Source organism: Haemaphysalis longicornis, unplaced genomic scaffold (genome assembly GCF_048455015.1).
Source record: "Haemaphysalis longicornis isolate Haplotype H1 unplaced genomic scaffold, Haemaphysalis longicornis Haplotype H1 scaffold_3, whole genome shotgun sequence".
In the NCBI taxonomy this organism is placed as follows: Eukaryota; Metazoa; Arthropoda; class Arachnida; order Ixodida; family Ixodidae; genus Haemaphysalis; species Haemaphysalis longicornis.
Window position 1 is genome coordinate 15,265,325 of NW_027526335.1, and position 15,018 is coordinate 15,280,342.

General features: G+C 46.2%; 1 protein-coding gene across 2 annotated transcripts in view; it reads right to left on the reverse strand.

The window, feature by feature from the left end:
- Positions 1 to 11,626, reverse strand: part of LOC144174001 (uncharacterized) — a 30,771-nt gene extending 19,145 nt beyond the window's left edge. The window contains exons 1-6 of one of the 2 annotated variants that reach the window (XM_077702402.1): positions 10,828 to 11,626; positions 8,015 to 10,667; positions 5,249 to 5,277; positions 4,656 to 4,829; positions 2,020 to 2,195; positions 467 to 657 (exon numbers count right to left, since the gene is read on the reverse strand). In XM_077702402.1, coding sequence (XP_077558528.1) covers positions 467 to 657; positions 2,020 to 2,195; positions 4,656 to 4,829; positions 5,249 to 5,277; positions 8,015 to 10,667; positions 10,828 to 11,016 — 3,412 coding nt within the window. In that variant the 5' untranslated portion in view covers positions 11,017 to 11,626. Of the gene's footprint in view, positions 1 to 466; positions 658 to 2,019; positions 2,196 to 4,655; positions 4,833 to 5,248; positions 5,278 to 8,014; positions 10,668 to 10,827 lie in introns of both variants that reach the window. The other variant, XM_077702401.1, reaches the window with a different exon arrangement.
- Between the last annotated feature and the right edge of the window lie 3,392 nt (positions 11,627 to 15,018).

Consider the following 15,018-nt stretch of genomic DNA (forward strand, 5'->3'; position numbering starts at 1 on the left):
TGAGAGAGCTGTGGGGTCTACAAAGAATAACACTTAGCCTATGAGTTACTTGTATGACCCTTAAAACCAAAACGTCTGCAAGGGTTACAGAGTGGAGAAGTGCAGGAGAGCAGCAAAGAGAGCGGGTTTGCACGTAGTACCGCATACTTCTAGCACCCCGGCATCCCCATGCACCCCCCCCCCCCTCCGCCACAGAGAAAGAAAGAAGAGAAGCAGCCGAAGAAAATACTGTTCAACGTGAGTTGATGACAACTTGCGCATGTTACAAAGACAACAGGCACAAGATGTGCTTCTAGCAGCCCTGAGCAGCGGCTCTGACCAGTTTCATCAGTTCAGTGCTTTATTATCAGGTGCAATGTCCGCATCAATATAACAAATCATAGGAAGCAAACACCCACTGTAAGGACCCCCTCAGCCTTGCGGGGCACATCAGCAGCACACAGCAAGGTGTGGAGGAGCGACTCACGCATGTGTGCAATGGCCATGTGGTAGCGCAGGGTGACAATGTCCTTGTAGCGCCGGAAGCATCGCTTGCACGAGTTGGGCAGACGGGAACTGCGGTGACTGCGCAGTATGTGCTCACGACAGAGCCACGAGTTCTTGAACTTCTTCGGGCAGTGCGGGCACTTGCGCAGCTTTGGGTTGTGCGCCTCGCTCCTTTTCGCAGGGAGAAAACACGACGTAATTGCACTTTTAACTTGTCTGCCCCCGCACTAGGAACACCCACAATAGGGCATCCAAGAAACAAACTCCTGAGAAGCAAGCGCTTGAGCTGCAATGTGGTTGGCTCGCACACGAAAAGCTCAAGTACAAAACTTGTACTTGCCACAGGTACTCACAGTTGTGGCCAGACTCCTGTGAGAAATCTTGCACAGGATACCCTACCAGAACTATGTGCTTGTGTTCCAACTTCCTTACTGGTCAAAAATTTTCTTCGCTCTTGCCCAACAAACTTGCTGCTGGGGGAGTGACTAGTGTGGAACTTCGAGCAGAATGCCACTATGTGAAGACTTGCATTTTATGGCTACCATACGGTTCCCAGCGAACGTCCACCCCCCTTTATGGCTGAAATATTCAATTATTTAGTAAAAGGCCCCAAAGATCACCCATCCCCTAAAATCAAATGCCTTAGTGCCGAGTGCACCAAAAAAAAAAAAAACGCAAATTACCTATTCATGTGTTTATGCGGTCACTTATTTGTCCTTTCCGCACTTGAGCCGAAAAGTTCACCCATCTGGTATTTTTCTTGATATCTCCGCAGTTTTGGTTGGCGGTGCGGCCATTTTTGTCCAGTTTTTCGCACCTGACCAGAAAAATCGCCCACCCCGAATTCTTCACTTGATTTCTCTTTACTTTGGGTGGGTGTTCTTTCGTAACTTTATGGTAATTTATGCAATTCTATGAAACTTCTATCCAAGCAATGCCTTAATTGACACATAACCAGCGTTCCACTTCTGAAACGGCTTGCAAGTGATGTGGACCGTTCAACAACATGCAGCGGACGCCAACAAAACAATGCTAGTGAGCCTCGCACCCTCAAGGCAGCGTTATCTTGGTTGCACTGCTGCGCCCTTGCTCCATTCCATCATTCATTACCCCTCCGTCGCGTCAGCAAGGACCTTCAAGCTTTTGGGCTGGCCTTTTTCTCTCATTCCCCCTGTAAACAATGGTGGGCTTCACTTTTATATGCTGTTCTGCACTCAATCAACTGAGCACTCTCACATTTTGCTTTGTATCTTCGTTTCACAGACTAAATTGAAACCAGCATCACAGTCTGCAACCCTATTGCGAGCTCAATAAAGCACTTCACTTGCGCGCACGGGGCCATTGGTGACGTGCAACCAGATGTTCTGTGGCCAGAAAAAAAAGACAACTTTGGCACAGATATGACCGCCTTGTGATTGACACGTGCGACCACGTGTCGCTCACACCCGGCTCAGTGCAGTGCAGTGCAGCGCAGTGCAGTGGTGTGACTGCCACCCGGTGGCAGCAGCTGTCCCGCCCCTGTGAGACACCTGCCTGTGCTGCAGCAGCAGGGCCTTGGTGGCGAAGCGCTCGAGGCACTCGATGCAGCTGTAGGTGGGGCCCGGGGCGTGCACCTTGCGCAGGTGGTCCACCAGCACCGCCGCGTTGTCCAGCGTCAGGTCGCACAGACTGCACATCTGTGGCCGCTCCTTCTCCGACAGGTTGTGCACCTACGGGTGGGGGTGGGCCAACCACGTATCAAAAAGACGTGCCAGTGACGAGCAGTCGATTGCCAAAGACTTTGCTACTGAGGCAGTTAAAACTGAAAATGTGACTGGAGCAGAGCTTCTCTCAGAACAGTACAAGAAAAACAAAGAAAAAACCCAACGAAAGACAAGGAACATGGGGGGAGTACGAAAGCCAGTCCCTCGCACACGCATCTAAGCTGTCAAGCATCAACATTCAGAATCTGCGTTTTTAATACCAAATCTAAAAAAAAAACATGCAGGTGCGTAAACAGATTTTTTTTTTCTTTCTTCTTATACTTTCTTTCTCTTCGTATACTGTGCAGCTTGAAAGCTAAACCTTCAATTGCTAGTAAACTCCGTGTGTTGTTACTTTGTGTCCCGCCGGTTTGAATCCTCGCAAAGTGAACCAACTAGCCCAAATTACACCAATGTATCAAGTGGGGCTGCAAACATTTCATTTCCGTTGAGACGCAATACTCGTTTCAGGGAACTGTAAGACACCCACTGCACATCTTTTTAGCACTGGCGTATGCGGAGAGGGGGGGGGGGAAGGGGGGGCACTAGGGGGCACCACCACCCCTGAAATTTTTGGGATTGGGGTGATTTTTCAGGCTGGATCAACCTCAAGACGAGAAGTGGGCCCAACTTCCCCTAAAGCAGAATCCTGCATATGCCACTGCTTTTTAGTATAACTTTTATTTGGATGACCACATCCATGTCCTCAATCAAGTAACAGAAAAATCTGCAGAGTATAATAAACCTCTTTACATGACATTTACACACTATTCAGAAGCTTCTGATTCAATAGACACCGAAGCAGTGTTGGCAGCGTTAAAAACCAAGGAATAGAAGAGACATATCTAAGACTCCTAGATGACATGTATGAGGAATGTACGGGCAGAATAATCCTTCACAAGCAAAGCGAAAAGTTCCCAATCTAAAAGGGAGTGTGACAGCGAGATGACATCTCACCAAAATTGTTCACAGCATGTCTGGAGAGGTATTCAGGAAGCTTGATTAGGAAAACGCAGGTTTGCGAATAAACAGGGAATACTTAAGTCATTTGAGGTCTCCAGACGACATAGTCTTACTCAGTGAATCGGCAGAAGAACCGCAAAAAATGACTGAAGATCTACAACCAGAAAGCTCTGCAGCGGGGTTAAAAATAAATATGAATAAATCTAAAGTAATGAGGAATAAACATGCTAAAAATGTCCAGTTCACCTTAAGAAAGGAAACGCTAGAAGAAGTAAAAGGGTACAACTATCTCGGACAGATGGTTGGTGCCGACACCAACCACGAGAAAGAAATCCGGTGCAGAAGAGGTATGGCTTGGGACTCACTCCGCCAGCACTCACAAATAATAGAAATTAAGCTACTACCTCTGTCCCTCAAAAGAAAAGTATTTAACCAATGCGTTCTACAGGTCATGACATAAGAAGCTGAAACATGGCGCCTTACTGAACAACTGGAAAGCAAACTTAGGTCGGTACAACGAGCCATGGAGCGAACAATGATAGGAGTAACACTCAGGAACAGGGAACGAGCATTCCGAGTCAGGGAGCAAAGTCGAGTAGAGGATATCATAGTTAAAATTACGAAGAAGAGGAAGAAGTGGACTTTGGGCTGGCCATGTAGTGAGACGAACTGACAACAGGCATACCCCGAGGGTAACAGAATGTATACCGAGAGACGGGACCAGAAGAAGGGGTGGGCCATTAACTCGATGGAGAGACGAAATAAGAAAATTCAGAGGCCAAGAATGGAATCTGGCAGTGCAGGACAGCAGTGGGTGGAGGTCAATGGGAGAGGCCTTCGTCCTGAAGTGGACCTGAATAGGCTGTTGTTGATGACGATGATGATTTATCCCAGCTGTCAAAGCACAAAACTAGCGTGAAGGGTCAACTACCATGGTAAACTGCCATAGCAAATCCCATGCTGATTTTGCCAAAAAATTTTTTGTCAACCGCTGAAGAAAGAAGCTATGTTATGGACCAAAAGAAAAACTTGACCTTTGGGGTCCTCTGTCACTTCAGCAGTACATAAGAGACCCTGAGCAAATTTATGGTTGGATGTAGAAAACTGTGAGATACCTTGAAAGTATAACGTTGTAAGCTACTATAAGTTGCTCCGTGTCATCGTGCCAAAACAAAGCCACTAGCGAAACTGATTGCCCAGCCGCACTGAGCTAACTGGACACAGCAACACCATTCTGAAAACACGCAATCATAGCAGCACCAAGAAAAAATTCGGAGTAGCTGCTGCAAACATCACAAACGCCTGACACATCAGGAAGAAATTTGCATTTGGCTGCCCGTGAGCTCACTACAGAGAAGCCATGCGGGACACACGCTATCCTCAAATCTACGAGGCCCCCCAAAAAAACCCTGTGGCTTTCTCGATTAGCCCTGCTGGCGATTTCATGGGCCCAACTTGGCCTACCTGGGCTTTGTGCATCAGCAGGTACGCCTGATGGGTGAAGCGAGCCTGGCACGTCTCGCAGGTGCTCAGCGCGTGCTCTTTGTGATCGCCAGCATAGTGGTCCATCAGGGTCTCATTGCAGTCGGTGAAGAATTCACAGTGCTCGCAGTTCAGTCGAGGCAGCCTCTTCTTCAGCTTCTGAAACAAAGGTGCACGCTGTCAACCCGTGCCCAAAAACTAGGGACCTCTATGCGAGGTCAGGAGTGTGGAGCCAACCCGTATCGCAAATTCTTTCTGAATCAACAAATGATATGCACGCTTGGCGCATGCTTAGAGCTCACCCTGCTACGAATGAAAGATGGAAACGTGCATCAATATGGGGACACCTATATGGGGGTGCCCATGCCAACGTTAGAAACGTTAAGGCAATTTTTCTTTTTCTCTCCAGCTGAAACCACCCTAACAAACTTGGAATGACTTAGGCAAACTACTGCTCAACAACATGGTGGCTAAAACTTTTTACTCAACTTTAGTGCCCTTATGCAAAAATTTTCCTATGGCAACAATTAGAGCATCGCTGTTGAAAAAAAAAAGCAAGAATAAAAGAAACATACCTTGTAGGGTGCTTTACGCCTCCTTTTCTCTGAAATAATACAAACAAGCATGAATTGGCAACTTGAAAGCATCACATGCTTCCGCAAGTACTGTCAGCAGACAGAACATACAATGGACACCACAAAAATCTTTGATTTAGGGCCCACTATTAAATCACATGATGACACACACAACATTCAGTAAACATTGCCACTTCACGGCACCTCTTGTACACTCCTCCCCTTTGCTACAGTTAGCCATTCAGTTGTGCTTGCTTTTTTTTTTTAATGATGCCAATTGATTTTTTTCTCAAGTATATGTTCTCTGTCCCAAATGAACGGGCATCACTTAAAGCCCCTTGAACTGAAACGGCTTTGCTGATAATGCCGTAAAACATTTGAAAGCGAGATATTTAGATCTGCCAGACTAGCTGAAATTAAGTAAGCTTCGAACAAGAATGCTGGTAACAATAACATCAAACCACAATGCGACTTTGCTTTTATTTGTGCACAAGAAAAGTGGTGTTTAAATTGTGATTTAACTAAAACGTTGACAAGTGAACAACTTATGACATTTTTTGTACACAAAGTTTCACTCTAGAACCCATCGGCATTACGTGTTTTCGTTTCACTTCTCTAGAGGGCTCTACCGGTCCATGCAGAAAACAAGGCGTAAGTAGCAGAGATGGAAGATAGCATTAATTTTATTGGTAAATGAACAGGTGAAGAGAGCTGTTTAGGAACGTTAAAAGTTTTGCCTGGAATGTACTGTGAGTACTATATGAGTATTCCTTGTATGACTCCTGCATGGAGTGCCAAGGTCTGCAGTATGTTCAAATAAATAAATAAGTATACCACAGATCTGATCTTGTGGAAAAATTTGGGCTTAAACAAAAATGCTGTTTGGTGAACCATTGGAACCCATTTAGGGTGGTACACACTAACGCCTGTCAATTAAAGCCAAGACAGCGGCACTAAAAGTTTTTGATTGGAAAACTTTTGAAGTGAAGAAGTTAACCCCTACAAAAATCTGCATAAATATTCATGTTTATATGTTTTTTGTACACTTGACACAAATTTGCGCTGGCAAAAAATATTTTTAAGTCCCGTTATGTGCCTACGTTTTGTAACAATGAATTTGGGAACTTATCGTCACCACCTACCAATTTTCCCAATTTTTGGTATCAGAATAAGGTTTTCTTTTAGCTTAATTGAAAATTTTTTACACATTTTGGACTACATAAAACGCTGAATTCATATGGGCTAGTGAACACATGCTTGAGGAAAATCGGTTGGCAGTTTCTCTAAAGCTATTATGCAAATAAGAATGTCATTTGTGAAACAGGAAGTACAATCTACAAACAAAAGTGGTTTTCCAGTGCTCCCCTCCCCAGCACTCTATTCTCTGTGCAGGTCATGACGTTAACACCAATAAAATCAAGCACAGGAAAGAAAAAAAATCCGAGAGGTGACCAGACTATGCAAGACCAAGTACCGTATTTACTCGCGTAATGATCGCACTTTTTTTTTCAAAAATATGATGCAAAGTTAGGGGTGCGATCATTACGCGAGGTAAATTTTTCAGGAAAAAAGTTTCAGCGCAGAAAATGCAAGTTGCAGGTCAACATGTTTACGATGTCTCATGAAACATAACAAATAAAAACATAATAAAAACTCCACTGACCACCGAATGACCACCGAGTGATGCGAAATGCAGTGTTTTCATTACGGAATGCGCCGGAATTACGGAACGCGCCAGAACGAGTTTGCTGTGAGGTGAGAACAGGCAAAGGCTCCTCAAATCTAGATGGCGTTGGAACAGGTCGACCAATAAGTGGCTGCTGCTGTCACAGTGTGGGACATCAAGACACGGCTGCCGACTCAGCAAGCCGAGCGTGTTTTTTAATGTTTTGTGAGTATATTAGGTGCATTTAGTGAGAGTTTCATTCGCACCAATAATGAACTCATGCACGCTTGCCGATATCGCTAATATCATCAAGTCCGCGGCAATAACGTAGCCATATGACCGCTTTGAAAGAGGAGAAAACTAATGTAAGCAGGACCATCGTCGTCTAGACTTGGCACACAACGGCATATGGCTGCGGCAAGTTCAGGGTGCGATCATTGCACGGGAAATAAAAAAAGTCATATTTTGACGATGAACTTCAGGAGTGCGATCATTATGCGAGTAAATACGGTAACTGTAACTTATTTTGATTGATTCTGGACTCCAGTGTGTGCCATGCAAGCACCAACAAAATCTGCACCACTGGCGTTACACCACCAGTCATAGTTGCGGAGACCCAGGAGATCTCGACGACCCCTACTGGACGGCTCTCAACCTTTTATCCCGTGATCAGGAAAGGAGCAGCCCAGCGAGTCCCTTTACGTCATCCTGCTCTCATCCCATGACCAGAAGACAGGCTTGCCCCATGAAATCCTTACACCACACCACAGTTCTGCCCCCCACTTCAAAAAAGGCAGTAGACTGTTGCAATTACATGCGTAATTTCCGCTGACATACACTTTGCATTACAAGTAAGTATCACCAGAAGACAGGCTTGCCCCATGAAATCCTTACACCACACAGTTCTGCCCCCCACTTCAAAAAAGGCAGTAGACTGTTGCAATTACATGCGTAATTTCCGCTGACATACACTTTGCATTACAAGTAAGTGTCATCACCGTTAACTGTTTTTATGCATTTAACAATGTACCAGCTAGACAACGCAGCCCTATTCATTGCTTTTGTTTTTTGAACTTGTAAAACAAGAGGAGAGAACTTACTCGGAAGATTTTCCTCCTTGTCCTTGTCCTCTTCGCCACCATCATCGGAACTCTTGCTGCTGATCACACAAAAGAAGTTCTTCAGCAGAATGTCCGTGCTGGACCACAGGACAAGCTTGAGCACAAACTCGCTCGTGTGGCCATCTTCGCAGGCGTCAAAGTCCGGAGATTCGTCGTTGACAAGCAATCCAACCGTAAGGTCCGTTATGACCTGTCGCTTGTTGGGCATCTTGAAGAACTCTGCCTGCTTCAGCAGTTGCTCCACAACCACATAGCTGAAGGCAACAGCATTCACAGCAAACATGGTAGGGAAGACGAGGCCCTCACGATCCAGCTCCTTGACGAGATCATGATGCTGCTGTGCAACCGAAATGGTTATGGCCTTGTCGACGGTCAGGGCAGGCCGGCATTTCGCGCACCTCATCTTCTTCAGGGTGGTGTACACAGCGTGTCCCGCCACGTAGACCAGCACTGGCATCATGTCCTTTATTTTCGAGAGGGCCTCAGCCGTGACTGCCACCGCACAGCTGGGGCGGGACGTGTCTGATTCCTTGCCAAATTCGTCACACTCCTCGTTCGCGACGGCGTCTGCACTGCAGTCGGCAGCGACCATGGGCAGAGTATTTTGAGACCACAGCTCATTTTCCCCCTCGTAAAGCTGCCTTATAGACAGGTGATAGAGAGAGCCGATCAGCTGCTTGTACCTCCCGAAGCGCTCCCTCAAATTGTCAGTTTGAACTCTGCCCAGGAGTATGTACGGCAGGTTGAGCTCGCTGAAGCCATACCTGATGATCTCCAGGTAGGCACGAGTGGTGTGCTGGAGAGCAGCGTGCATCTCCTTACTCAACATGCCATTGTCAAGGTTCTTGGCCTTCCAACCATCCAGCCACTCAAGAATCTTGTAAAGAAAACCCACCTTGGGGTCGTCTGCGACAGGAAACACCGGTTCCTGGAATGGGTCCCTCTGTCCCTCTTCTTGGCACAGCGATTTCACACTCACTACCTTCCACCACTTCACAATAATGTCGATGAAGCTGGCAGCTTCACCAAAGTACTGCTGTTCGTGCTTTCTTGCGAGAGCGTAAAGCATCTGGGACAGGGAGCTGCTGAACACCCCCAAGGCCAGCCTGGTGTTTTCTCGCTCAACCTCAGATGGGCACAGGGCCTTCTTCGGAGGCCTCAGGTTCTGTAACAACACGTCCTCATCGGCCAACTTGAGGGCCTCTCTGATGATGGTAAAAGATGCACTCAGCATGCTTGGCTGCCCAGCTGCCGCCTCCATTTGGAACTCGGGGAAGAAGAAACAAAGCTTCTCATTTTTCTGGTCAAGCCAATCATTCCGGATGCTTTTGATTATGTACGCTGGGTTTATCACAAAGAACAGTGACCTTGCAGAATCAGACGGGTGTGGATAGACAACATGATCGGTGGGAGGTGACGAAAAGTAAGACATTGCTTTCCTCCGCACGGGGTCATTGTCGGTGACAACACACAAAACACTATAGCCTATTTTCTCCAGCCCACAGATCACATCTTTCAACAGCTTGTGCACAAACTTTGCGTCGGCTCTGAAGGCAGGCACAATGTAAGCCACTTCTTTGAACTGGCCTGTAAGACTTTGCACTGTAAAAACAAATGCACTGTTGGGTATCTCTGGAGGAGTCATGCTGCCAGCATTGTTGTTCACTTTGGACTCAAAGTAGTCCTCAATGTCCAGCTCATCTACCATCACGGTCACGAAACGTTCCTGCTGGTCCAAGTCGAAGATCCTCTTGGCCATATTGCTGAGGAATGTGGCGGTATCACGTGCTGACTGGGGGTTTGCTCCAACTGGCACACACATTGACCGGACAGTCGTGGGGTGTGGAAGAGAAATAGCTCCATAGTTCCGTATGTACTTATATGCGCGCGGTGATATCATGAAGAGAATGCAGCTAAACACCATCAGCTCAGCTGAGTAATGCATACGCTCCTTCTTCCTTGACAGCAGCTCCAACTGCTCTCTGAGAAACTGGATTGCATGCGCCTTGTCCTCCGTTTGTGTCCCCGACAGCTTGCCAAGAAGCCAATGAATGGCCTCACAGACGCCTTCATCTGCATTTTCACTTGACGGGCGCGGGCAGCAGTCCCATCTTTCGATGTTTTCAAGGAGCTCCATTACTCTTCTCTTGCTCTTCGCAACAGTTGGTATGCACACATTTGATCCCAATTTCTTTATTGGCGTTTTTACAAAATGACAGCTCAGTGTCAGGTCCGACTTCACAACTACGGAATATTTGATCCATGGCACGTCTTTTTCAACTATGTGAATCAAAATAAGGCGTTCGCCGTCTTCGATTGCGTGCCAGAATGCAGACAGGTTGAGCCTTACGTAATCCGCCAGGTCCCTGAGATGGAGTACCCTGTCAGTCTCCTCCATGGAGCTTACAAACGCCGCCGTAGCGAGGGTATCCAAGCGGCTTCGCAGCTCGCAGTGCATGTTTGGGTCCTCTCTTACGGCCAGTTCCATCGGCATGTCGGGAAACTTTGACGGAACCGCGCCTGGTCGAAGCCGGGGACGAAACAACGGTGCTGTCACGGTCCGCCCAGTCGCACTGTCAACATACGAATCTTCGCGCAGGACGTCGTCATACTTGAAGTGAAGTTCGCACACCTAGAAGGGAATGGTATCTTTGAGCAAGCAGCGTTTGCAAGCATGCACAGTAAAATGCTGAGGGGAGCGTCTAGCTAAAGTTATTCGCAAACTTCATCCCGCGATTATTTGTTTTTCGTTAAGCAAGCTGAACCGTGATTCGCAAATGTGCGTCACTTACCCTTGTATACTCGGTAACGACCAAGTTTTCCCTTGGAATCGCGCGTAACCATGCCTGCCGCAGGTCTTCTTCTTTGGGAAACTTAAAAATGTGCACTTTGTTTTCAGATGCATAATTTCCGCGACATTTGGGCACACAGCACTTGTCCGGCATGTCGGCGTCGACGCCGTATCCATGGGATAACATCATGAGCCCATTCCTGTGCGCCCGCTTGATGAATACCACACACCACAATACCACCACACAACACAAACAGGGCGCAACACGACAGGACGATCGAGATAGCGTTGGGAAGCGTCACCCGCATCAACCGGCAGGGCCCGCCATGTCGCTTCTCCTGATTAGCTCGAAACTTGTCACGTTTTTCGAATACTGGCGGGAAATAAATTGCGCGTTTGTTTTGCGCGCTCCACTACACCTACTTCCTTACGTATCTCAATCGTAACTGCTTTCACGACGTTACAATGTTCTTGGCGCTCTGCGTTGTCTTCACTGCGTGGCGGCCGAGCCCAACGGAAACGCTACTGCTCGTGCTAAGAGCCGCGAAGTCCAGAATGCACGCAAAGCATTCTGGCCGGCCGTCGTATGTTATACACTACGGACGTAGCTGTCAAATATCAGGATCATGCTAAGCAGGCCAGCAGCAAACATTTTTCCTTTTGCCTTAAAAGGACGCCATGAGTACGTCAACTGCTTACTGGCTCAGAAATAGCTAATCGTCTAATCCAGTGGTTCTCAAATGGGGTTCCGCGAGGGCATTTCAGGGGTCCGCGAAACCATCCCTGAAACTTTTCACCCCCCCAATCCATTCTTTACCCCTTTTCGCTAATCCATTTTTTACCCCTTTTCGCTAAACCTTGCTGGAAACGCAAAAAGGTGGCGATCGCTACATGGCGTTTAATTTTTGGCGTAGCCAGTGTAGCGTCCCCCATGCATGGTTTAACGTTGACGTTTTGCATGACACGCCAGTTCTAGTTACACACAAAAGGCAGCTCGTATATGTGTTTGGCTGACAAGAGCAAATTGCTTGACAAAATTACACGCATCAGCATAAAAGTCGATACAAAAGTCAGACATTGATAAGCATGTTTGGATAAAGGGACCATATTCCTCGGACCCCTAAGTGGGACGGGGGGGAGGCTGAAGGAAGAACGTTGCACCTAGCTTGAAGGGACATTAAGGCTTAAGGCAATTTTGTTTTAACTGAAAGATCATTCGTGTCCTAGTTCTTTCAGCCTTTATTCGATGAGCAATGCTGCATTATTTGCTGAATAAGTAAAAAGTACTGAAGCACATCCACGCACTGTTCGTCAAATACAGAAGGGTGTACTGAACGGTTTGTTGGTACACTGTAACTTGAAGAAAACAGCTCCGACATCGGGACTAAGCAAGAAACACGCAACAGTTTCTTGCTTAGTCCCGTCATGTGCGCTCCTTTGTTGAAGTTCCTCAAACGGTTTCTTTCGACCCCTTCATTCCTCCAGCTTTCCATTAGTGGCACTGGGCTTGATACCCGTTTTCCAGATTTCCTGCCGAAAGCGGGACAAAACACCGTCCCACAAGCAGGCCGCGGCGCTTCTTATGTACGGCCTTAACAGCAGTAAAAAGGAAACAGATTCAACTTTGTCAATGTACCCTCTGTTCTTCAGCTGCTTCACACAGTTTTTGCTGTTCCATTTTCCCATCAGCCATCATATTTTGTAAATTTACAGCATCGTACGTACAATGCACTGAAGCAGAATTATCAAGCAAACAGTTCCTATTTTCCTTAACAGAAGATATTTAGCTACGCAGCTCACATGCAATACAGGAGAAACCTAGTGCCCAGGAAAACATACATAAAGTACCTGACAGAATGAAGATTCTCTACTTACTATGTGGAACAAAACCATTGTCTTCTTGACACAATTATTCTGCCATATTTCACAGTGCTGGTGCTACCTCGGCGAAAGGCCATACTTGTGTAGTCTGTCGTGGTGTCACAACTTCCGCATTTGCAAGATCTTGTATTTTAGGAATGCAACTTATTCTGTCCCAGTCTCTTTCCAAAATTCATGCAGTTTACTGTGCCGAGCACTCACATGTATGCTCTTACGTTTTCGTCTGCTCACTAAAAAATATTCCCAACTTTTCCCTAATCTGCACTCTGGCTCGTTTTTGCAATACTGTCACAGTCCATAAATATTTTTTTTTACTGCCTCCGCTGCTGCAATCGCTGCCACCAGCATGTTCCCATTACCTGCTGTCCCATGACAGCAGAGAATCTGTTGCTATGGCCTTCAAAAAACAAGAGAAGAAACATAGCAGCCAGGATTATAAAATATTGCAGGTTTGGAATGCAGACACTAAACATAGAAGTCTTAAAAATGTGACCTACCAAGACAGTGAACAACAGATTATGCATCAAACAAGTTCTATTGCTTTACAAGTTCTGTTGCTTTAAAAGGACAACAGCCTCGAAGCTCAAGTTTTATGAAACTTTTTAAACTCACAAAAAGCACACATACAAGCGACCACCTCCACTTCATTTTGCTCCATTCCGACTCCCACAAAATATCAGAAGTCCTCCATGTTACTCCCATGGACACAGAATAGATACTCACAAATTAAATATCAGGTGGCTAATGTCAAGATAATGTGCCTCAATCTTGACCGCTGAATGCATAAACACCTTCACACGTCTGCATCACTCGGCAGATGACCCCCATAGTTGCTGCTCACCAAAGCAAAACCTCTATTCTGTACTTCTTTGGGATAAGCATATTGTTGGTGAGAATGCTACACGGCTACAGCACACAAGTGGCATACGTACCAGCAAGAAAACAGAGATAATTTGTGAATGTCAAAAACAATGTGCCCAAAAAAACGACTCCCAGGTGTCGCCAGTGAAATCCTTTACGATGACTGCAACTGTGTCTATAACACAATGAAAACTTTGACAAGTAAAATTGAAACAAATATTTCAACGCCAATAACGGTTACCTCACATGTTCGCACTGAACATGTTGGGTCAGCACAAGCAGACTGTGTGTTCAATTTTGCATGTATGCACACTGCCTGCGCGCCCTCCTCGAGATTACACAAATTCTGCCCTCCCCGTTTCCATCGTGCTGTGAATAAAGCTGCCGGGTGGAAGCCAAATGTTTATGTAGCAAACACGTGCTGTCAACCACTCTTTTTTTAATTTGCACAATTGCAATGCTCCAAGTGTTTACAAACCTCGCATAATAAAAATGCAAGGAAAGCAGGCCACTCTGCTTATGTGAAAGTTTCTGTCCTCCTTTCAGCAGTTGGGCTCTTTCCAGGAGCGATGCGCAGGGTTTCTCTTCTTTTCTCTCTTTCTCCAAAGGGGCCATGCAGACAAAACACAAGTTTGTCTGCATGACACACTTTTGACACACACTTCATTCCAATAAGCTATATAATTAGGAAAAAAAGGGAATGGCCATGCGACCCACTAGCTCATTTCCTGCAACGGAACCTATGATGTCATATGCCCAGCTACGTGATTGGCTGAGGCCGTCAAAAGCAAACTCAAATTAGGCAGGGCTTATAAGCTTGCCGTACGAGCTAATTGCACTGAAATGTAATGCATATTCATTTTACAGCAGTAAGAATGGTGGGCTAAACATCGCAAGTTATGAAAATAAACGTAAACATAGAAGTACCGATGCGCACTGCCGTTGGCACTGGGCGCACAATGCTTGTTCTAGTGGCACAGCAGTCCGCCGCTTTCGAGTTGTCTTACGCGACACTGGCAGATTGGCGTAAGCGACGCTGTCTTACGTGACCTTGTTTGTCGAGCATGCCCCATGTTTCACGAAACGATTACTTTTTACCATAAAACAAACCAGCTGCAAATACGGTCAAAAACAAAGCAACGGTGGACAGCGGTAAGCAAGACCACAGAGCCTGATGGCGCACTGGAAGTTCGTTTGAATACCTACCCTTGTGACTTCATGGCAGACATCACGCGAACATACCATTTGGCGGGAGAATCAATATTTCAACCTAAATTGATTAATTTCTCCATGAAAAAAGCATTTGATTCTGGAAAAGCGCTGGGGGCACTATAAAACACTAAATCTTTCGACTAAAACAAACTGTTATTTTGTTTGCATGGCCCTTTTAAGCATTTTTTTTTATAAAGAGGGAAAAGTAAGAGAACGTCAACAGCTATTCAGTTCTTGA